Here is a 24,779-nt window from a genome sequence, read left to right as displayed (position 1 = left end):
ACAATTGATCATTCCTTCCTTTTTGTATCCCTGTCTTTACTTGGCTTCTTGGACATCACACTCTTTTGGTTTTCCTCCTATCCCACTGGCTGGTTTCTCATCTCTTTTGTTGGTTCTTCCCCTTTCCCCCAACTTCTTAACCATTTCCCACCTCTGAACTCCAGACCCTAGTATCCACTTGCCTACTTGACAGCCCCACTTAGATGTCCAAAAGGCAGCTCAAATTTACCATGTCCAAAACTTACTCTAGTCTTGACTGAAGTATTTTGTGGAAAAAAGGAAGAAAAGAAATACATATTTACTGAATGTTTACTATTAGCGCTATTCATTATCTTGTTTACAACACATATCAGTTCTATGATACTCAGGGGACATGAACCCTGGTCAGTTTGATTCCAGGGCCTGAGCTCCTTCCTCACAGCTCTACTCTATTTCCTACAAATCACAGTGTGTATAGCCCTACTTTTCTCTCCTCAAGACTGTCCTTTGGAGTAGTGTCTGATACTTCAGAAAAAAGGATCTCACAGGATCTCTGGTAATTGGAATTAGAAGTGCTTGTGAGCCATGCAGTGCTTGTAGAGCTGCCTCTTCCCTTTTCCCTGCATAGTGGAGACTGAGATGTCTCCAGTGTGTAGACAGGCTTTCCCACCACCTGGGAAAGCCTACCCTGACTTTGTGGCAAGTTTTTCTTGGTCACTCTCCCAGGTTAGAGTTTCTCTGGCCTTGAGATACACTTCCCACCTGTCAGAGCTGCTCTCATTTATTTGCTTGACTGGATTCTCCATCTTTACTCCTCATTCCTTCTGGTCTCTTTCCCATTTGTTCAAGAATTATCAGCTCTTCTGGGTTTGTGTAAGATATCCTACTTTGACATTTGCTTGCCCATCATCTGGCACTGAAAATTTGCTCAGCATTTCTGACCCATCTGTGTCAACACTTTCCTTATTAAAATACTGGTTACCAAAAAAAATTACTTGTACTTTTAAATAGCAGTGATAACTCTGTTTTCTCCCCAGAATCTTTAATAGAAATGAAAATGTCCAAGCGGAGTCTATACTGTTAGGAATACATTTTTACAATATATTTTAATCATATTTAAACAAGCCTATTCTCAAGTAGCATCTGCAATCTCATTTGGTCCCCACAGTATATGTCCCAAGGCAGCTAAGAAAGATGAGAAAACTGATGGGGTCAATTTGTCCATGTTCTTGTAGCCTGTTGGGGCAGAGCCAGTTCTGTTCCCAGTTGAGCTGGTTTATTCTGATAAAGTTCGTGTGTAAGGTGTGCTGTTCACTGCAGGATGAGGTCCCACCCCCAGGTTTTGCCTCTTGGTGCTCAGGGGTCTCACCCTTCCCAGAAGCCCCCTCACTGGTACCTTATTCTATATGCTGAACCTTTCCTGGTCACCGTTCCCCACTGGAGATAACCTAGCTACTGTTTTTTCCCATTCTAAGTGTCAACCAATCGTGAGGCATTATGGTACTGTACCTGGAGTCAGAACTAGGTTCAAGACTAAGGCTTCTGTGGCTTTGGGCCACCTCTCTGAGCTTCATACATAGGGTGATCTCTAAGGGCATTTGTGGTTCTAGCCTTCCCAGGCTGTATGACTCTATTTCTCTGAAAAGTGAACCTGGACTAATGTCTGAATAGTTGGCAAGGGTTTAATATGCTATACCAGGGAGAGCAAATATGTAGCTTCTCTTCCATCTATTAACCATGACATACTCATTATATTTATCTCATCCCTGTCACGTGGAACCCAGTCATGACCTCAGACTTCTCAATCCAGTATAGTGCGCTAAGTAACCACTACCAGTGGATCACAGTTGAAATGTGTTTATCCTCCCTGTCTTCCCTCCCACTTCTAGTGCTTTAATCTAAAGCAAGGACTAGTGGTGACCAGGATACTATAGAAGTTAAGAGCATGGGTTCTTGGGTTCAGCTGCTTATATTCAAATCCTGAATCCACTGCTCCCTTTCTGTATGACCTTGGGAAAGTTACTTAACTTCTCTGGGCCTCAGTTTCCTTTTTTAGTAATATGGGGCATAACAGTAGTCATACTTCATAGAGTTGTAGAGAGGGTTAAATGAAATAATATGTATTAAAAAAAGTGCTTAGAACAGTGCCTGGCACATGTAACTCAAGAAATGTTGACTATTGTATTGATAATAGCCAGGATAAGAACTTGAAAGGCTGGTAGAGGAAAAATTCTTGGATTGATAGGGCTTGTGGTACCCTTTCAGTCTTCAAAGTAGTCAAATATTCATTCTGTTTCTGAGTGTGGATTGATCCTATTTAAAATTTCATTCCTTTATTAATTTATTTAGTAAAAGTTTAGGGCCTACTGTGTGCTATGCATGCAACTGGGTGTCTAGGATATAACAGTGAACAAGTCCTTTTTAAAGTTCATAGTGTATGGGGGTGACAAACAAGTAAAAATGTAGTTACAGTTTTCTTAATAATTGCAGTAATTGGAGTTTGCCCAGGGTCTTTAGGGAGCACTGTGTGTACCGGTGGAGTCTTTTTGATGTTAGTGTTAAACCTGGGTGGGAAGAAACATACCTGAGTCCTCCAGATCTGGCTGGCCTCTTACCAGTGTTTCACAGGCAGTGGACTCCTTGCGGAAGAGTTAATACCTGTTCTAGCTGGTGGCACACCTCAGTGGCATGCTCATGCTCCTTGGCATTCATTCAGTTACTCAGCTAACAGCCCAAAGCTTTTCCCACTGCTCCTTGAACTGCTGTCCCCCTTTCTCAGTCATAGCCTGTAGAGTTGCGGAGCAGAGATGTGAAGACAAATGAAGGAGCCCTGAATTTGCAGCTACACAGTAGTTAGATCTCTACAGAGTTGAGTGCCTTAGGAAAGCCTGAATGTGGGGCTTATTAGGGACTTGGAAAAGTTGATGAGTCCATCTCCCTGCCTAACTTAAGATATGGTAGGTCTGTATGACAACCGTGGTGATAGTATGGAATGTGGAGGGTGGGGGAGAAAAAATACCCTTGTGTGGCTGGGGGTGGGAGTTGGTGCTGTGACCCATCCTTTCTCCCACTGATGTCTTGCAGCAAACAGCTATTGTGTGACGTGGTAATTGTGGCAGAAGATGTTGAGATAGAAGCCCACCGTGTGGTCCTGGCAGCCTGCAGCCCCTACTTCTGTGCGATGTTCACAGGTATGGTGAGGGGCAAACAATAACCCATGGTTGTGGGGCTGCAGCCCCACTGGGAGAATATTGAGGGTGGTGGCGTGAGAGGGGGGAGGAAAGAAGGCTGTGATGCCCACCCTGCGGAGCTCCTGTGTGCCAGATTCTTTGCTTTGCACCGTGGAGATGCAAAGCACCATGACAGGCCCTCAGCCAGGCGAGTCAAGCATGCAGCCCCTATTGCAGTTAACTCTGTAGCATCATATAGTCTCTGAATTCTCAGACTTTGTCATGCATCATAATCATGTCAGGGAGCTGGTTAGGCATGTAGACTCTTGGCTTCATCCCCAGGCTTCTGAGCTGTCATTTTGCAGATGGGGGACCTTGAGGCTGAGAGAAGGGAAGGGACTTGCCTGAGGTCACATGGTGAATGAGTGGAACTTGGCTTCTGGATGCCTGGCCCAGGGCTGGCTGGCCTAGCTGGCCCACGTCTTATTATTCCTTAGCTGTTCTTTCCAGGCAGGGACCTTGAGTCTCCTCTAACCTTTACAGGAATGCGGTAGAGTTGGCAGAAGTGATGGTGGGGCTTGGGGTGGGGAGAGTAAGACAGAGGTATATTCACCATCTGCATTCAGTTTCAGTACCTTTGCCAACTTTCCAGGGAGTCCCTGTTTCCTGAACATGCCAAATAGCCTTGTCCAACTATTGCAGGTGTATTATTTCTAAGACTGAATTCCCTGAAACGCACGGGCTGAGCTTCTTGTCTGCAGTACCTCACAGCACCTCCCCTGAGCCAGGTGCAGGCAGTGCTGTATCCATCACTGCTGACTGAAAGCCAGCTGGATGAGGTCAGGTGTCTCTTCCACACACTTATCTGCACCCTGTGCTTCCTCTGAGTGTGGTCACTATCACTCTAAATGCTCATCTGTTTCCTGGGGTTTGAGGTGGTCATGCTCTGGGGTCTCATGTACCTGCTGCTTCTCACTCTGTATCAAATGTTGCCTCCTCTCTGACCACCTGAGCCGTAGTTCCCCACTAGGTCTCTTTCTATTCCATAACTTGACTCTATTTTTTTCATAACATTTATCACTGTCTGAAAATCATATTGGTTGGTTGTTTATATATTTTTTACCTGTGTCTCCTTACTGGAGTATCAGTTCCATGAAGACAGGGATCTTGTTAGATTTGTTTGTTTCTGTACCCTGAGTACCTGGTACATAATAGGACTAAAATATTGTTTTAATGAACAAAATGTCTCCTACCCTTGATTGTGAGCTTTGGGTGCTTGCGGATTATGTCTTATGTCTTGTCACTGTTGAATCCTTAGCGCCCACCCCAGGGCCTGATGTTTAGGAGACTGAATAAGTGAAGGTTAAATGAATGAATGTGGTGTTGCTAAGGATGGGTGAGTGCAGGCACATCTTTGCTGAATAGGCTCTTGCCCTTTTCCTAATATAGTACAAAGCCTGTGCTGGGCAGGAGTGGTTCTTGGTGGGGCAGGGAGTACTTAGCACTTGGCGTTTGGAGAATTCCTCACATGTATGTCCCCCTTGGCTCATCATGTGAAGGACCTGGCCTCAACTTGGAGCAGTGCTTTTGCTAAGTGGACCAAGCCACACTTACCTCACTTTGAGCCTTGGGCCAGGAATTCCACAGTGCAGCCTGGAAAACCAGCTAATTTCACTACCTGGAAATTTTGAGCCACATTCTCTTTGGAGTAGCCTCAAACTCTAGTAGTAAGGTTTTTATTTCTTTTTTTGTCCTTGTCCTTCATCCGTCTCTTTCTTTTAAAATAATTTATCTTGTCTACAATAGTTATTTAGCTACAACTTCAGTAAATAGTTCTGCCAGTCATTCTTCTCTGTTTGTGTGGTTTGGAAAGTCCAGTGTTGAGAGAGGAGTCTATTTGGAATTACAATAAATTGTACTGTTGGCTCCACTTTTTGCTCATGAACTTGCCTCTGGGGGTAGTGGAAGTGCCTAGCAAAACAAGGTGATTTTAAAAAGGGAGAGAAAAGGTGCTTCTGGATCAGGTCTTGGATTCTAGTAATTGAAGGGAAGAGGGAATCAAGAGAAGAAAGCAGTCTAATATGTTGCCTAGCCCAAGCTTTCCACTGAATCTGGTTACCATCCATTCTTCCATCCTTCCTTCCATCCATCCATCCCTCCATTCATCCATCATCTGTCTGTCTGTGCATCCATCCACCCACCCACCTACCTATCCATCTACTCATCCAAACACTATTCACATATGTTCATTGCAGAATAAAAATTAGAAAATGTGAGCAAGCAAAAAAAATACATGTAATACATTTACTCTTGTGATAGCTTATGGTTCTCTTTACTATTACTACTTATCTCATTACTTCCTCACTGTCTGATTTGCCTGGTCAGTCATAAACTTTATGAGGGTAAAAACTGTACCTTTTAAATTCACTGCTATGTCCCTGCTGCCTAGCGTCGTCTTACGTACAGTAGGTGCTCAATGAAAATTTGCTTAATTGAACTTAGCGCTATATTGTCAATATATTTTCATGGCAATGAAATCACATCTACATCATTATTTTAATGGCCTCATAAGATTCCATCATATGTATCCGAATTGAAAATCCATTTCCTTATTGGTTGGAAATTATAGTTCTTTCTAATATTTTGCTATTGTAAATAGTGCTAAAATGGGCATCCTTGCAACTTAGTCTTTACTTACATTCCTGATTATTTCCTTAGATCCCTAGAATAAAAAATACTTGGTTAAAGTGTGTGCACATTTTGAATTCTTGTGAGACACGTGCCTCAGTTCCACAACACTTAGAACAGTTGTACCAGCTTATGCTTCCATCGGCAGTACATCAGATTCATGTATTTTCTGAGGCCCGTTGGTTTTGCTTAAACCTTGGTAAACAGGTACAAAAAAAAAAGTAACATGGCAAAATTTTGTTCTAATTATCAGGTTCAGCTTCAAAATGAGTAAAATTAGTGATGAAAAGGCCCAGCTGACTCTTGTTGAGTCCATTTCTATCAGCATGTCTAAGGCCCCAAAGAAAAGGAAATGCATGTGACTTTCTTCTGACTTGAGTGTAGGATTAAGATCTTTTACTGAGGCTTAAAGTGTTTTTATTTTTTTGTCCTCTGAGTTCATATTGCCCAAATGTCCTGTGATGGTTCCAAATACCAGCTCCACTCCTTGACCATATCCTTCCCAGAATAACTTGTAATAAGCGTGGAACTGAGGTCTGAGTGCCCACAGAAGAGTGTCCAAAGGCAGCCAACCTGTGAGAAGGTCTGGGATGGGCAGTCACCTGAGTTGCTCTCCACTCCTTCAGTGTAGTGTGACTGGAGAGGCCAGAAGGGCTGGTCTTGTCCTCCTTCTCTCTGTGAGTATGGAATACTTAAAATTCCCCTTGGTCCGATCCCCCCATCAAGCACCTCCATCCCAGGGGAAGATAAGTTCCCCAAAATAGCCCAGTCAGTTTTTTTTCCCTCTTTCTGTCATGCCCTTTTCTATGTGTTCTGTGTACTATAGTGTTTGTACTCCATATGGATCCCTTCATGTCATCCAAAACTTTGAAAACAATCCCATTTTATGGTGTTAAAAGAACCAAGTTCTAAAGAATATGTGGACTAAGTGCCTTAGGCTCATCACCATGGCTAAAAGACATTTGAACTCCATCCCAAAAGAAGCCCTGGAAGTGAGCTGTCCCATCTTCTGGCTCTGTTGTGCTACACGCAGTGGCTGATTAAATTGGCTTTGTTTTTTTTATTTGTTTTTATTTTTCTATTTATTTAGGCTCCACTGGGTCTTCGTTGTGGCACGTGGGATCTTCATTGTGGCATATGGATCTTTTAGTTGTGGCATGCAGACTTTTAGTTGTGACATGGGAACTTCTTAGTTGCAGCATGCGGACTCTTAGCTGCAGCATGTGAACTCTTAGTTGTGGCATGCATGCCACATCTAGTTCCCCGACTAGGGATTGAACCCCGGGCCCCTTGCATTGGGAGTGCAGAGTCTTACCCACTGGACTACCAGGCAAGCCCCGGCTTTGTTTTTTTAAAGAAAAGTTGCTGTCCAGTTTTTATTAGATGTAGGCTGATATTCAACTGGTGTCTTGAACATATGGTGAACAGAAATAGGGGGGAGAGTCAGGAATGTGCTGGAGGTAAGAGGCAAGGGGCTTGGAATGTAAGCACCAACTAGCCTCAAGCAGAAAAATTAGGGCCTGGCCCTCTTACCTCCAGGCATGCACTCATCCCATAGAACCATTGTTTCACCCTTTCTTTATGCCTGACTGTGCCAGGCCCTGGCCTATGTCTGTGTTCTGAGTGTTTGTATGATGTATTGATGTTTTTGAAGATCTTTGCATAACATGCAGTTTAGCAAGACTTAATCCAAGGCAGTGGGGCAGGGAGGGAGGGAGCACTAGGGAGTAGAATCCTTTCTTTGTATAAAGAGGGCCTTGAGAGATTAGTCGGAGTAGATAGGGTCTGGTTTCTGAGGGTTTTGCCTCTAAGGAAATGGTGAGTTTTTCAGGAATTGATTTGGATGTAGTTCAACATAGGCCTCTGTAGTGTCTAGGAAAAGAGACCACTATTCAGACACCCACCAGCACCCATTAAGGTGCAACTGATTTGACCAAGATGATCTGCGGTAGACTTGTCTGGACTTGGAGTAGCTCAGCCTTGAAACTTAGATCATCATTGGAGAGGATCACTGGTAAGAAATGTTTTATGAATGTTCATAGAGGAGGTTTGGAGTTATTGATGCAGAGGCCTCTTTGCTAAGGATTAAACACAGGGGTGGTAATGCCACCTTGCATTGGGAGATGGTGTGGTGTCTTGGAAAGGGCTTTGGAGCCATCGTGACCTGACTCCAGCACCTGATCGGTTTGTAGGGAATTCACGTAACCTCTATGATCCTGTTTGCTTATTTATGAGACTGGAATAACAACAATAAAACAATAATAACAATAACCAGGGAACAGATACAGGTAAGGGAAATAAGGCACCCAATACAGAATACGTACTTAATAAAGTTTACTCTCATTATGTGTAGAGCACATCATAGTTTACAGAGCTCATGTGGATGTGTGGGGTGGCTCTGATACCAGCCGCCCTGATGGTGGTTAGGGTTGATATGAAACATCTCTGTTTCATATCAGGAAGGCATTTCCTTCCTGACTTGGTGCTCCATGTGCCTCTGGCTGAGCAGAAAGACCTTTCCAAGTGGAGGAAGGATGAGATTCCAGGGAGGTTGAGTGCTGGGGTGATATCCATCATTGCCGCTCTGTTGAATCCTGCTGCCACAGTTCTCAGACTCTCATTATCTCCTTTGACTCTCACATAGCCTTGGCTTAAAGGCAGGGCCGGGAATGTCCTTACTTTACAGGAGACAGAGGTCAGCCTTTTGCAGTTAAATGGCATAGGCTGCTCACCTGCAGGAAGTTTAGCTGGGATTCAGGGACATGACAGGGTATTTCTTTTTCTCATGTGATGTTAACATGTGACATAGGTCTCAGCTTTAGGCAAATGAGTTGGCAACCCAGATATTAGGACTTAGACAGATGAAGGTTAGTGGTAAGAGAGTTTAATAACCATCTTAACACCCATGCAGGATCACTGTGCAAAGGATAAGGACCTTCTGTTTTCTTTTTACCCAGATCATGAAATTAAATTAAAACAGTAAGGATTCAGCTGAGGAGTGAGGAAGAGTTCCATAACACAAGGCTTCCTGAATGCACTTTTTCTTCCCTTTGCCATACAGCTTTGTAGGGGTGGTTGGTGGTCTATGTCTGGTCCTTCAGAAAGACTTCGCAGCCACTCTACCATTCCTTTCTCACTCTTGAGACTTCTTTGGCTGAATAATAGGGTTGGGTTTATATCAGTGATCTAGAGGATGAGCCAGTGATTTCATAGCCTTCCTAAGTCTTCTGTGATGGTGAAAGGTTTTCCCTCCTGGCTCCTCAAGATGCACCTCCTCCCTCCTGTTCCCCCTTGGTCAGTCTTCCACCTAAAAAGAGCTCTGTTGCGCATGTGGTGTGCTTGCTATGTCGAGAACCATGACTTGCTTTCCTGGGCTCTTTATGGTTCTTGGAGACTTCTAGGTGCAAGGTCTTAAAGTAGAGCCTGAGGATTTAAAGAAGTTCAAGACACAGACCCTTAGTCCAGGCTGCCATCATCTAATTTACTGCAGCAGCCTTCTAATTGGTCAACCTGCCTCCTATTTTGTTCCCTCACCCCCAACCCATTTTCTATGCTGTAGCTTTAGTGATCTTTCCAAAATAAAAAATATGATGTATCCCTTACTTGCTTAAAGTCTGTCAAGGGCTCCCCATTGCCCTTAGAATGAAGTCTAAACTTCTCAGCATGGCCCACAAGACCCTCAAGTGGTCCAGACCCTGCTTATATCTCCAGCTCCTCTCCCCCTTCCTCCCTTTTCATGCTGTGCTTCTGCCAGACTCAATTTCTTATGGTCCCAGAATAGGTCATGTTCTTTCTTACCTCCGAACCTTTACATACACTATTCTATCTGCCTGGAATATTCTTCCCTCATACTCACTGCTCTTCTGAACAACCATGACTCCTCCAGATCTCATGTTAGATCAGTGGTTCTTAACCATTATGAATCAGTCTGATGAAAACAATGGATTCTTTCCACAAAAAATAGTAAATGTGTGCTCCTGTGTGCTCATCATTTTGCATACAATTCAGGGTATAGGCTTCCCTGCTTAAGAACCCTTTAAGCTGAACCTCCTTTTCTAGCATTTAACATACTTTGTAATTGTTGGTTTACTTATCCCTCTTTCTACTAGACTGAGCTCCATGAGGGCAGGGAACATGACTTGTTCACCACTGTGTCCTCTGGGCCTTGCCCATGGGGACTGTTTGATACATGTTTGTTGAGTGAATGAATGAACAAATATCTGCCCTTGAGTAGATCATGATCTATCTGGAAGAACAGGATATGTTGTTAACAGAGGACAAAAGATGTGCAACAAACAGACATTTTCTTTTTTTTCTTTCTTTAATTCAAGTATAGTTGCTGTACAATATTATATAAGTTACAGGTGTACAATATAGTGATTCACAATTTTTAAAGTTTATACTCCATTTATAGTTATTATAAAATATTGACTGGGCTTCCCTGGTGGCGCAGTGGTTAAGCATACACCTGCCAGTGCAGGGGACATGGGTTCGAGCCCTGGTCCGGGAAGATCCCACATGCTACAGAGCAACTAAGCCCGTGCGCCACAACCACTGAGCCTGTGCTCTAGGGCCCGCATGCTACAACTACTGAAGCCCACGTGCCCAGAGCCCGTGCTCTGCAACAAGAGAAGCCACTGCAGTGAGAAGCCCGCACACCACACCGAAAGTAGCCCCTGCTTGTTGCAACTAGAGAAAGCCCACGCGCAGCAACAAAGACCCAATGCAGCCAAAATAAATAAATAAATAAATAAAATATTGACTGTATTCCCTGTGTTGTACAATATATCCTTGTAGCTTATTTTATACCTAATAGTTTGTACCTCTTCATCTCCTACCCTATATTGCCCCTCCCCACTTCCTTCTCCGCAGTAGTAACCACTAGTTTGTTCTCTATATCTGTGAGTCTGCTTCTTTTTTGTTGTATTCACTAATTTGTTGTATGTTTTAGATTTCACATATAAGTGATGTCAAACAGAATTTGTCTTTGTCTGACTTATTTTGCTTATTATAATACCCTCCAAGTCCATCCATGTTGCTGCAAATGGCAAAATTTCATTCTTTTTAATGGCTGAGTAGTATTCCATTGTGTATATAAACCACATCTTCTTTATCTACTCATCTGTTGATTGACGCTTTGGTTGCTTCCATATCTTGGCAATTGTAAATAATGTTGCTGTGAACATTGAGATGCACGTATCTTTTCAAATTAGTGTTTTGGGTTTTTTGTTTTTTTTTTTTTGATGTATACCAAGGAATGGAATTCCTGGGTCATATGGTAGTTCTATTTTTAGTTTTTTGAGAAACCTCCATACTGTTTTCCACAGTGGCTGCACCAATTTACATTCCCACCAACAGTGGTAGGAGGCTTCCCTTTTCTCCACATCCTCACCAGCATTTGTTATTTGTGTTCTTTTTGATGATAGCCATCCTGACAGATGTGAGATGATACCTCATTGTGGTTTTGATTTGCATTTCACTGATGAATAGTGATGTTGAACATCTTTTCATGTGTCTGTTGGCCATCTGCATTTCCTCTTTTCTGAAAGTTCAGAGTCTGAAGTGGCTGGGCTGGGCCTCTTGAGAAAAACCAGCAGAACAGGTCTCTTGGGTTGACCTTGAATAGAGAAGGACTTATTGGGCTTATGTTCTGTTCTCTAGAAATATTTGTCAAAGTAGTGGAGGTGAGTGAAGTAGTAAGAATGACCAAGCCTTTGATGATTTCTCCCTCTTTAGAATTATCAGAGTCTGTGGATTTATGAGATGTCAAAAGAAAGCCTCTCTTCTTTCTTTCTTTCCCTGTACCAACAAATATTTTTTCAGTGCTTGTTATATGTCATGCACTTTGTTAGGTGTTGAGGACAAGATCCCATCTCTCTTCTTTCTTGCTTACTGGGTAATAAGTATAAGCTGGCTCAGAATTTGGACATAGGCTTTGTTTGGGAATACTTTTATCAAAGCCATTAGTTAGGGCCAGGTTTAAATTATGGAGGGATTTATTAGAAATGACATGAGGTCTAGAGTTAGGCCACGGTTCAGATCCCAGCCCTGCCTCTTACTAGCTGTGTGCAAGTGCCTCTTGATATGCCAGTTCTATAATTTGTAAAATGGAAGTAATATCTAGTACCTCCTGGGGTCATTGCAAGGACTAAATGAAATAATGTGTGTAAACCCTGAGGGCCTGCATGTAGTAGCAACTATTATTACTGCCACTTTCAGGATTTGTTTAAACTGATGTCTTAGTTTGGTGCAGTGATTTCTACTGCTTCATAGAGATATTAAATTGCATTTTATGAGTGCTTATGATTTATATAGGTGTCCTATTTCCTATAAGGTAAATTTCTCAGAAAATACATGTCTTTGAGGCCCTAGGTTTTCTTTTTTTTTTTTTTCATTTTTTCCTTCCTTGTTGGAGTTTTAAGTACTTAATGTAGAAATTAGAAACTTTTGATTCACATAAAGAAGCAAGAAAAAAAATCTCCTAAAGTCCCACCATCTAGAAAACTGTGTCTTAATGTTTTTTGGACATTTGAGACTGATGAAAATGATTTGTTCATCCCCTCAGAAAATCAAACTTTTGCCCACATATACAAATGTTTTCATGCAATTTCAGGAGTTTCCATTTGTTTACCCCCAAGTTACAAAACCCTAAGCAGACTCCCAAGCTCTAATTCCATAGAGAGAAAGCAATCAGGCCAGGCTCTGATTTCACACTCACTAAGGGCCTTCTGAGTCTCTTGGTTCTTGCAGTCAGGTTGCTGGTTGCTCGTTTTTCTAAGGTCCAAGTTTTTTTTTTATTATTTATTTATATATTTATTTATTTTTTGGGTGTTGGGTCTACGTTGCTGCGCGTGGGCTTTCTCTAGTTGCGGTGGGCGGGGGCTACTCTTGGTTGCCATGTGCGGGCTTTTCATTGCAGTGACTTCTCTTGTAGAGGAGCACGGGCTCTAGAGCGCAGGCTCAGTAGCTGAGGTGCACGGGCTTAGTTGCCCCGCGGCTTGGGACATCTTCCCGGATCAGGGCTTGAGCCCGCGTCCTCTGCGTTGGCAGGCGGATTCTTAACCACTGCGTCGCCAGGGAAGTCCCTTTAAGGTCCAAGTTCTTAAACTAATAATTGGCTATCTTTGATGATCTTTTGCAATATAATTACCAACTGGACCTTTATTTGTGAATGTCTTAGTAGCTGTTTGGAGAGATGAATTTAACTTCTGATTTCCTTGCGTGTATGTTCTTTTTTTTTTTTTTTTTTTCTTCTTTTTTGTGTTACGCGGGCCTCTCACTGTTGTGGCCTCTCCCGTTGCGGAGCACAGGCTCCGGACGCGCAGGCTCAGTGGCCATGGCTCACGGGCCTAGCCGCTCCACGGCATGTGGGATCTTCCCGGACCGGGGTACAAACCCGTGTCCCCTGCATCGGCAGGCGGACTCTCAACCACTGCGCCACCAGGGAAACCCGCGTGTATGTTCTTGTTTGTCTTAGAGTAAATTCAAGAAAGAGATTGTGAGAGCCTGTTTTATAGGTAGAGGAGAAACCCACCGTCTTTTCCTGTTTCCTCTTTGCCTCTTCGTCCTGTCTCAGGTCTCTTTGTGCTGAAGACTTTTCACTGGCTTCTACTACAGTCAGAGAGAAGAGAGGACCAACTGGAGGTCTCTGGGCTACCTGATCTGGCAGCAGTGGGAGCCAGCAACGTCTGGAATAGGTCCCCCGCCCCCACCTTTCCTCCCTGTTCAGAGTCATTCATATCTAGAACTGTGTCAGGGTGGGAACTGGGGATTGGTGGAGGAATCATGTGCAGTCCATGCAGCTTGGAGGTGGGCGTCTGCAGCCCACATGCTGTATTGTACTTTATTTTCTTGGCTCCAGTGCACAGATTCCACAGAGAGAAAACAACCGCCCAGGCTCAGTTTTCACACTCACAGAAGGACTTCTGAATCCCTGTTTCTAGTAGTCATGTTGCCCTTCATTTCAGTCTACAAAGACACATGTCTTGCCTGTCTTTTCCTTCTGAAATCAGCAGCCCTTGTTGAAGGAGCCTGGCTCTAGACAGAACTGTGCACTGTATAGAGAGGGCAGGCTGAAGTCAGGGGCCTCGGGACTGCACATGTGGTGCCACTGCTGCCCTAGTTCACAGGCCTCTGTCTTCTCTTTTTTGGATTATTGTCAGGGCCTCCCATCTGTTCTCCCTGCCTCTGATCCAGCTTCCACCAGTACATCCAAAATTTCATTCAAAGACACCCATCTGTTGATGTCATTCCATCGTTTAAAACCTTTCAGTGGTGCTACTCTTAGGATAAAGTGCAAACTCATTTGCATGGTTTGCTGGGCTCTGCAAGTCCTGGCCCCTATCTGCCTCTCCAGCCTCCTTCCTCTCACTGTCACCCCATGTACCAGCCGTGCTGCCCTCTCACTGTTCCCCACATTTATACTTTTGGCACTTTTCTGTCTTTGCACTGATGATTCCTGCATCCAGCTCGTCCTTCCTCACCTCTGCTGCATGTGGAATACCCAGCTCAAATGTGACCTCCTATTAGGATGCCTTCCTGGATTCCCCAGACAGGGTTTGTTGCTCTATCGTCTGCATTCTTGGGATTCAATACACCATAGTGATTACAAGTGTGGGGCTCTAGAGTCAGACTCCCTGCTTTCAATCCCAGCCTGGCCCCTTCCTAGATGTATGACTGTAGGCAAAATGAATTACCTACACTCCTGTGCCTCAGTTTCTTCATCTGTAATATGGGGATGATATTAATAACACTCATAGGTTGTTGATTAAAATAGGCAACAGTTTAAAGTGCTTAGCACAGTGCTTGGCCAGAGTTAGCACTCAATAATTGTTTTTTTAAGAAATTGTTGTTCTACTGGTACTTTGCATATACCTCTATTAAGCTCTTATCATCTCATATATTTTTATATATATGCCCTACTAGAACAGGTGCTCCTTCTTGAGGACAGGTGCATATCTCATTCACTTTCCCTGGTCCCCGTGTACAAGTTTGTAGTAACTTGGTTGAATGCTTTATCACGTATAGATTTGCCTTCAGAGTGGAAATGGGCAACAGGTAGAGTGGGGAATGCTTGAAATTGAGTTTGTGGATGATCACAGACCCAGAGTTGTTGTGACCTTGATGTCAGCTGGTCTATCTTCCTCTGTGCCTGAGCCCTTCTGCTGCCTCCGGGAGCACAGACAGTGCTTTTATGTTGCCAAGACAGGGCAGGAGGCCATGTGAAAGTTAAGCACACCCTAGGCACCAAGTTCATGTCCATTTTGTTTTTGTTTTGAACTGTAGGTGACATGTCTGAGAGTAAAGCCAAGAAGATAGAAATCAAGGATGTGGATGGGCAGACCCTGAGTAAGCTGATTGACTACATCTATACGGCCGAGATTGAGGTGACTGAAGAGAACGTCCAGGTAAACTCAGCTCCAACTAATAGCTCAGTGTATTGTATATTCAGGGCCCACTGTTTTACATCATCATTTCATTTAACCCTCACAACAACTCAGTTGGTAACTGGAGAGGAAACTGAAGCTCCAGAGAGAGTAGGTGACTTGCCCTGGGTCACATGGCCAGGGTGAACGACCGTCAAACTCCTGCCTGCCTGACCATGGGACCCACGTTCTTAACCACTAGGCCAAAATCCCTCTGAATGAGCTTGGGCTCCAGAGCAGAAAGTCTTTAACTCATGCTGGTTTAAAGTGTTGGTAAAGGAAGAATTAGAAGCCTGGGTGACCCCTCTTCTCCTCAGTCATTATCTCATCTCAGGGATTTTGAGTATTGGCTTGTTAGGCTGTTAAAAGTTTTTCTTGTCTCACTGTTCGTCAGCGAAATGCCTCTGAGCCTGTGGAGGTGCCAAGCACCAGGCTTGAGTGTCAGTAGGGGCATGTTGCTCTGAGACATGTTGTCTGTGCCTTTTCCTCCTTTCGCCGCCCTGCCCTCATCCCAAGCCATCTGGAGCCTTGAAATAGGAGCCAGTGAAGACACTCCTTCACCCAAAGGTGTGGATCTTTACTGTGGGGACGTGAGACATCAGCGTCATGCTTCAGAAGGGAAGATGGTTGAGGGTGTGGCCCACGCTGGAACCCTATGAGTCACCAGGCCAAACACAGACGCAGGATACACTATTTCTTGTCATTAAGGATTTTACTGTTTAATTAAAGTAATGGAAATTGTGTGGGATATGGAGGTTTTTTCTTCCTTCTTTTTTTTTTTAAAGCAAAATTTCACCTTATTTAGGTGAATAGGCCGATACCTCTCTGGTGACCAAAATACCTATTTCCCTTATCCAGAACACCATCCCCTTTTCTAGGATTGAGGTATTTGGGAGGCCGAATTGATAATCGTGTATTGATTCCATTTGGCCCAGATGTGAGTGCCTCTTACATGCCAGACACTTTATTGGGCACTGTGTTTGTACCAGTGAGCAGAGGTCATTCCATTGTCTGCTTTCATGGAATTTGTGGTCTAGGGGTGAAGATGGACATCAAATAAGCACACAAGTAATGTTTATGCACAAATTGTGGTAAGTCCTTTGAAGGAAAGGAACAATTTGGATGAAGGAGGGAATCTAGGAAGGGCTCTTTCAGGAGATAAGATTTGAGCTGAGGACTGCAGGATGAGTGGAAGTTAGCTTGGTGTGGTGAACGGTACTCTGCTGGGGGTGTCAGGGCACAGGCAGACTGATGGTCTGAGGCACCCTGCATTTGGGCCTGCAGAGCCTGCCCCAAGGTACAGACTGCTTTTGTCTCTGGACCCTAGACAGACTTTTGGGTGGCATAGTTTCTACAGTGATCTGGTATAATCCTCCCCTGCCCTTTTAAAATTGAGGTTTATTTTATACACAATAAAATGCATAGCCATTCCATTATTTCTGGTCTTTCCCATCCAGAGTAGAGTGGGCGAGGTCATGGTTACATACTAGGTCTAGCAGCGGAATTTAAACAGCTGAATGACTTTTGGGCAGTAACAGTAAGTGCAAAGTAATTTAGTATAAAATATGTATAGGGCATGTATGGCAAAAATTTTTTTTAATGGGTGATAGTGATTTCAAATCACCATGACATTTAAATTCATTTAGGTACTTTTGAGACTGATATAAATATTGAGATTCACAAAATGCCAGAAATTACATCCTTTCAACTCTAATGAATAATGCTAGATGTCAACCTAAAAATATGCAGGGGTATAAATAATTTTTAAAAATCTTGCATTAGGGTATATCAGTAACTCATTAATCATACAGTGTGGTAGGCAGAATAGTAGCCCCCAGAGATGTTCGTGTCCTAACCCCTGGAATTTTGTGAATGTGTTAGGGTGAATGTCAGAGGAATTAATATTGCAGATGGAATTAATGTTGCTAATCAGCTGAACATGTGATGGGAGATTAGCTTGGATTATCCAGGTGGGCTCAGTGTAATAGCTAGGGGTATTTAAATCGAAGAGGGAGGTGGAATGAGAGAACTAGAGCGATGTGACCTGGCAAGGATTCAGTTTGATGTTTCTGGCCTTGAAGATAGGGAGGCCATGAGCCAAGGAATGTGGGTGCCTCTAGAAGCCTGAAGGGCAAGGAAACGTATTCTCCCTCAGAACCTCCAGAAGGAGCTCACCTCTGCTGACACCTTGATTTTAGCCTGGTGAAACCCATTTGGGACTTCTGACTTCCAGATGTAAGAAAATAAATTTGTTTGTTGTTTTAGGTCACTAAAACAAAACAAAAACAAACAAACTTAAAACACTGTTTAGGGGAGATTGTAGAATTGTATAATTGGAATCAGCTTTTTTCTCCCCTTTCTACATGTGTTTATTTAATAAACTTTTTTTCCCTGTGAAGTACAAAGTGTTTAAAAAGCTTAGGTAGTTAGAAGATGTTCCATTCTGGATCCTTTTTGCCTGGCTGGGTATTTATCTTTGCAACTTTGGTCTAACCCAGCGGTGGTCTCTACAACACCAGTTACCTTAAGGCAGGTAGCAACAGATAGGGTAATCGGAGGATTCTGGAGAAAATGGCATCGCCATTACTTTTAAAAACTACTTTGTAGGGGTCGTGGGGAGGGAGCCAGCGTGAAGACGTGCAGCTTCAGAGGGCATGCAGAACTAAAGATGAGGCAGGAATCAAGTCTGAATGGAGACCTGGGTCCAGGCCTCAGCTTTGAAGTTCATTCACACAGTACTCTTATTCTTGCCTTTTCCCACTGCAGGGGGTCAGTCTTCTGACTGTAAAGTGAGGGCATGGGACTCAGTGACCTCTGATCAGAGAAGACTCTTACTCTGCCAGCCTCTGGTTTGTTCTGCTTCCTTTCTACTAGAGCTTCTCTGATACCCTCCCTGATATGCTGCCTCAAGGATCAGTTTTCTCATCTGTAAAACAGGAATCATAATAGTACCCATTCTGTTGGGTGGTCATGAGTTAGACTGTCTGCCTTCAAACCTTGACTCCACCATTTTCTAGCTGTGTGACCCCAAGAAGGTCCTTAACCTCTCTGTGCCTCAGTATTCTTGTCTGTATTATGGGCATAATAATCGTACTTAACCTCATAGGGTTGGCATGAAGGTTAAATGAATTACTATAGGTAAAGCACTTAGAGGAGTGCCACCCTGTGCCAACAGACAGTATGGGCACAGAGAGCACTGTGAACACAGAAGCTTTTTCATCAAGGAGCACATAGTCTGAAGGTGGAGACAGGTGGCCAGGCAAATGCATGCCCTCCAGTGTGGTAGGGGCCAGGGTGGAGGTCCCCAGGAAGCAGGCAATGGTCATCACCCCCTTGATGAGGATGGTCAGGGCAGGCCTCACTGAGGAAGTGTTGTGTGTGCTGGGTCTTGAAGGAAGGTCTGGGAGGTCAGGCCTGCCTCCTCTTCCACCTGTCTGTGTCCCTGCTGGCGTGTGAGCCCCTGGAGGGGCCTGTTGCATTCATTTGTATGTGGGAGTAGGGAGGGGGCTGCATGTTCAGGGGCTCCCCTGAGAAGCACAATGTGGAACCTTCAGCAAACTGCATTGTTTGGAATCAGTCAGATATATCAACTATTTTCCTTTTTATCCCTCACTTTAAACTATGGTTTGGTCAGGGGTGACCTTGGGGGAGAACAAAACAAAAAAAGTTGAGAAGAGAAAGTTTAGATCAAAATGTGGTTGCTTCTTATGCTGTGATGTACCTGCTGAGAGTTGCTCACAAGCTGTGAGGACAGCGTGTGTTGAGGATTTGGTGCACTGAGGCGGTGAGCATGGAGGCACCTGGGGAAACAAGGGTCAGAGACTTGGGGCTTGGTTAAGTGACCGGGAGATGATGCCCTAAATCTCTTCCCAGCTACACATACCTTGGAGAGTCTGAGCTGCCCTTCTATGGTGGAGGTAACAAGTCGTAACTGTTACTTATTGATACTCATTGTAAGACAAACATGTGTTGATTATTTCACATGCATTATTTCATTTAATTATCGTAACCATCACTAGAAGGTTGTACTATGATTCTTCTCTTACAGTTGAAGGAACTGATGCTCCAAGGGGTTAAGTGGGTAGTACCCACGGTCACACAGGTAGTAAGGGGTGGAGTTGGGGTTTGAATCCAGCTCTCTCCAGCTCACTGTGCCCTGTTGATGTGGTCAACTCGAGTTTCTTGTTAAATGAATGATCAGAATCTTGACTTCAGCTCGTAATAATTAATAATAATAAAAACCAGTTTAACTGACGAATTCCTATGCACCAAACACTGGGTTAGCTGCTTTAAATGTATTATCTCATTTGAGCCCAACAACAAGCCTTTAAGGCAGTACTATTATTTTCATTTTACTGTTGAGGAGTCAGAGGTACAGAGAGGTTAAGTAATTTGCCTTTAGTCACATGGCTGGTAAGTGGAGAAGTCAATATTCTAAGTGACACTATACTTCAATAAAAAAATTTAAAAAATATTCTAAGTGACACATTTAATCACAGTACTGTTTTGCTAGCTCTCCTGTTCATCTATCTGTACACCTCTCTCTCCCTGTCTTCTTTCTCTCAGTAGATTTTTATTTAGCACTATTTCTGTGCCAGGCCTCATGCCTGGTGCTGGCAGAGGCAGACCCCCTGCTGTGTGGTGTGGGCAGAGGCCCTGGGCAGCCTTGCCACCTGGCCCTCTGGCTGGTACCCTCCCTTTGTGCATGGCCCTGCCTCTCTGAAATTCCAGGAGTAGGTGCATTCTGAGGCAGGGCATTTCCTTTTGTTTTTGTTAAAGGAAACTAAACTCTGTGACGGGATATCCTCTGCTGTGTTTTCATGTTATCCGAGGGAGAGGAAAAGAAACAAAACAGCGCCTGCATGTGAAAAATGGAGGGAAGCCATTTGCAAGCTGGAGGGGAACCTGTAAACTCTCTGCTGAGGGTCATTCCAGGGCCTTTTTTCCCAGAACCAAAATGCTGAGACGGCGAGAGGCAAGCTGAAAGCTTTTAACCCAGGGTCGTCTTCTCTTCCTGCGGCGATTCCAGCCAACTGCTCCTTCTCAGGTCTCAACCTCCTTCCAGGGGGCAAGCAGCACGGCCCTAGTGATTCCACCAGGACAGTCTTGCTTCCAAGCTGAGGACCTGAGTTTGGCCTCTTGTTCCTAATCTTGTTACTGCTGCCGCTTGAGGGAGTCGAGTTGCAGGCAAGATAAGAGAAGAGGAAATCCTCTTTTAGCCCTTGTTGTGGGAGAGGGAAGCAAAGACCACCTCCTGGACGTTTTTCTCTCTCTTTTCTTTTGCAGCCTCTGGGGATTTGTGTTGACCCACCTTGTGTGCAGCCCCCAGAGCCCTACTGGACCAGGCCCCTGTTTATCCCTGAGACTCAGCATTTGAGCAGTGATACATCCTCCAGCCTCTAAACCCTCCTCAGCATTCTGAATCCCTTTGCTTTTCTTCATGCCTTCCTGTATGAAGCAAGTGGATCGCAGCATAAGATCAAAGAGAAAGGAGGGAAGGGGCAATTAGAGAAACCACCAGCCCCGCTCATTTTGGGAAGTCACCTTGGGAATGCTTTCGGGCAGAAGTGGACCCAAAGAGGATGGGAGGAGGGTGTGTGGAGAGGTGGAAAGCCTGATCATTTTTGTCTGTGAAGTGGGTTTTGTGAACAGTAGGAAAGTTGAAAGCTGTGTGGGTAGCTCTATCCAGGGAGGTTCTAAAAACTGAAAGTATAATCTAAGGAATGTGTTCAGAAAGTATTTATTATTTCATTTCTTTGGATGGTTGTCATGAGCTTGAAAAATTAAGCCCCAAACTGTGGCTGTCGTTGTGGGGGAGAAGAGGACAGGGAGGCGGAGGAGGCGTGTGTCCCTGGCGTGATCGCATCTTGGCTTGGCGGGTATGCAATCTGGGGGCGGATTGGAGTCTCAGAAATTCCTCCTCTGCGGACCTAAAGGGCTGCTGTCCATTTCGGCCTCTAATCACACCTGACCCTTGGGATCTTGCCACGCCCGAAGTAGGGTGTATGCTGGACAGCATTGGATTACTCCTCTCCACCAGGGTTTCTTAGTGTAACTGGATGCAAGTTTCTGGTCTCTGGGGTGAACAACCAGCCCAGTTTGCCCAGGATTGAGGGCTCTCCTGGGACACAGGACTTTGAGTGCTAAAACTGGCAAAGTTTGAGCAAACCAGGATGGCTGGTTAACCTATGGCCCTAACTCTAGGGTTTATAGCTGGTGCTGGTCAGGGCGGGTGTCATGGAGGTCATTTGGGGGTTTGGAACACGACTTTCCATTCCTGGTATGTATTCAGCAAGAATGGTTAATGGTTCTCCACTTAACTCTCAGGGAGAGACTAATCTGGTCCTGGAATCTGTTTGGCTAGGCTGAGCAAGCTCACAGGTTAATTGAGTTTCCCAGTTTATGGCTGCTCCGTGGGGACGTGGCTGTCTAGTGGGGATGGAGCTCAGGTGGTCAGATTTGGAGCCTGGCTATGTTCACTTACGGTCTCAAAGTCTCCAGAACGGGTGATCTTATCTTTTTCCTTCTCTGGAATGAATCAGTGGTTCAGAAAATACCAAGGACAGGATGGTAATTTACTGTTGCATTGCTGGGGATATAGGGTAGTGGAAGAGAGAGGGCAGAGGAAGGAGAGAGGAGATGTTTTCTAGAATTTGGCTATCGTGAGGGAGAGGTTTAAGCCTGCAGGTAGGAAGAGCTTCCCTTTGAGAGCAGGATTTTAAGCTTGGGAGCAGGACCACTGTTAGTGGAGGCTCTTGGTGGCATCTGTGTGTGGGCAGGAATGAGGAAGGGTGGCTAACTGCCCCAGTTTTTGCACTGAAAGTCCTGTGTCCTGGGAAACTCTTCAGTCTGGGGCGAACCTGGATGGCTGGTTACCCTAGTGGTGGGATAAGGCCCAAGAATGGGCAGTGGGGCAGAGATTTTGGCCTTAGCCCATGGAGGTGAGGAGGGCTAGAGATGAGGCTCAGAGCTGTTTTGGGAGACCGTCAGCTTCCAGAATTTAAATCACTCAAAAAAAACAAAACAAAACAAAAAAAACTTTTGTAGTGCTCTGAGTCAAGAAATCAAATGCATCTGCAGCCCTTGTCTTCCCGGGCAAGCCCGTGTGGATGGGAATACCTGGAGTCTGGCTGGCCCAGACACTCTCCCTGAGAGTCAGGGGGGCAGCTGAGAGCAAAGGCCCAGGACACGGGGGTTGTTTTGGGGTGAAATGGATGCTGGGGGTCCCTGAGCGATGCAGTCTCAAGCCAAACTGTTCTGCTCTGATTTTTTTTTTTCTGAATTTCTTTTTGTTAAGTCACTCTCAGAACATCTACCCCTCCCACAGGGTCGGGAGGGAGGGGTAGCAGAGCTGGTGTCAAGAAGGACTCTGACAACGATCATGGTTTTTGATCCGAGGGCAGGCTTTGGCAGCTGTGGCAAAGTCCTAGGGAGCTTGACCAGGGTTGACAGTCTGAGCACCCATCTGGCCTGTTCAAGCTAGTCTTCCCTGGCTTTTAGGAAAAACACATGCACACACACCTGAGCAGGAACTATTTCTGTCTTCCAGGATACAGTATAAATACTCATGTGTCTCATGACCTTTTAAAAGGAAACTTAGCTCTCCTTTTGCTGAGAATGTACTCAGAAATGTTCTTTATTATTTATCTGTTGGATGGGAGAGTAGAGTGTGTCTGTTTGAGTCCCAGTGGATTTGGGGATGATGCTCTTGTTCCAGTAAATGATAAACTCTGTAAGATCAGGGGTTCGATTTCTCTTGCTTACCAACCACTGAATCACAAAGGCGGGCCCACAGGTGCTCAGTAATTAAATGGTGAATGAGCTTGTGAACAAGTCAATAAAGATCTTTGAGTGAAGACAGTAGCTAAAGGCTGTAGGGCAGTGGTTCTAAACTTGGCTATATATTAAAAGCACCTGGGGAACTTTAGCAATCTCTCACTGTCCAGGCTACACCCCATTCCTATTACGTTGAATCTTTGGGGGTGAGACCCAGGCATCAGTATTTTAAAAATTCTCCAGGTGAATCTCCAGGTAGGAGGACCAGTTTGTCTTAGCTTGGGCTGCTGTAACAAAATACCACAGAGTGGATGGCTTATACAACAGAAACTAATTTTCTCACAGTGTTAGAAGTTAGAAGTACAAGATCAAGGTTCCAGCTGATTGAGTTTCTGGTGAGGGCTTTCTTACTAGCTTGCAGAAGGCCACCTTCTCCTTGTGTCCTTGCGTGGTAGAGAGAGAGAGAGAGAGAGAGAGAAAACTCTGGTATCTATTTCTCTTCTTATAAGGGCACCAGCCCTGATGGATTAGGGCCCCACCCTTCTGACCTCCTTTAACCTATCTCCAAATACCGCCCAAATTTGGGGTTAGGGCTTCAATGTATAAACTTTTGCGGGGGACACAAACACTCAGCCTATAAGGGTCTTGTTACTCAAAGTGTGGTTCATGGACCAGCAGCTGCAAGCATAGCCTGGGTACTCACTCAAAATGGAGGCTCTTGGGCCCCACCCTAAACCTACTGAGTCAGAATCTGCATGTTAATAAGATCCCAAGGGGAATTCATATACACATTAGCCACTGGGAGGCACTGCTGGTCTGTAGGGAGACAGAGAATCTGTTGGTGCTTAGGGTCCATGAAGTGGAGAGTAGTGGGGACTAAGGCTGGGCTTGCCTCAAAGTCCAGGCCGAGAAGTTTGGACTTACTTGGGCAGGCAGTGGAGAGCCGTGCAAAGACCTTGAGCTTGGGTGTGGTTTGATTAGAACACTGCTTTGGGGAGATGAGACCCTGGCGGTGGGATCCTGTAAGTCAGAATGTCACCTTCTCTTCCAGGTGCTGCTCCCAGCAGCCAGCTTGCTGCAGCTCATGGATGTTCGCCAGAACTGCTGTGACTTCCTGCAATCTCAGTTGCATCCCACCAATTGCCTGGGTATCCGCGCGTTTGCAGACGTGCACACCTGTACCGACCTCCTGCAGCAGGCCAACGCTTACGCAGGTAATGGGGAGCGGGGTGGCTGTACCTCTCTGAACTTGTGGATTTAATAACCTGGTCTGTGGTGTACTCCTAAAAGATGATGAGAAGTGCGCTCTGCTATGAGCAAGTTATAATTTAGTCAGGGAGACAAGACACAGGTGGAAAGAGAATTAACAATAGAAGCGTTCAGCTCATTGCCAAGTGGAATGTGATTAATTGTCGGGTGAATGGTGCAGATAGTGATTTTCACGAGAGAAGAGGAAGGAGATCTGAGAAGACTTCGTGGGGGAAGAGTAATTTGGCCTAGGTCTTGAAATAAATCTTTGTCATTTAGGAAAATTTCTATTTTGACCAATGTGTTCTATGACCGTGATTTGGAAAAGTCAAGTACTATTGCAAGGCTTATAATGATAAGAGTCTCCTGCTCTGCTTTTCCACATGAAGTCTTGCTCTCTAGAACCACTCACTTGCAATTCTAAAAGAATTAAAATACATGTGCTGATTTAGCTAAAAGCTGCTTTGTCTGATATTTACCTCTATTTACCTAA

General features: G+C 44.7%; 1 protein-coding gene across 1 annotated transcript in view; it reads left to right on the top strand.

Moving 5' to 3' along the window:
• The window catches only part of KLHL3 (kelch like family member 3), a 110,651-nt gene that overhangs the window by 25,161 nt on the left and 60,711 nt on the right, over window positions 1–24,779 (top strand). The window contains exons 3-5 of the mRNA XM_029218957.1: window positions 3,064–3,170; window positions 15,123–15,244; window positions 24,090–24,252. Coding sequence (XP_029074790.1) covers window positions 3,064–3,170; window positions 15,123–15,244; window positions 24,090–24,252 — 392 coding nt within the window. The remainder of the gene's footprint in view (window positions 1–3,063; window positions 3,171–15,122; window positions 15,245–24,089; window positions 24,253–24,779) is intronic.

Source organism: Monodon monoceros, unplaced genomic scaffold, assembly GCF_005190385.1.
Source record: "Monodon monoceros isolate NGI ecotype Baffin Bay Population unplaced genomic scaffold, NGI_Narwhal_1 Super_Scaffold_12, whole genome shotgun sequence".
Classification (NCBI taxonomy): Eukaryota; Metazoa; Chordata; class Mammalia; order Artiodactyla; family Monodontidae; genus Monodon; species Monodon monoceros.
Note: the sequence above shows the minus strand (reverse complement) of the source record. Positions and strands in the feature narration are given on the sequence as shown.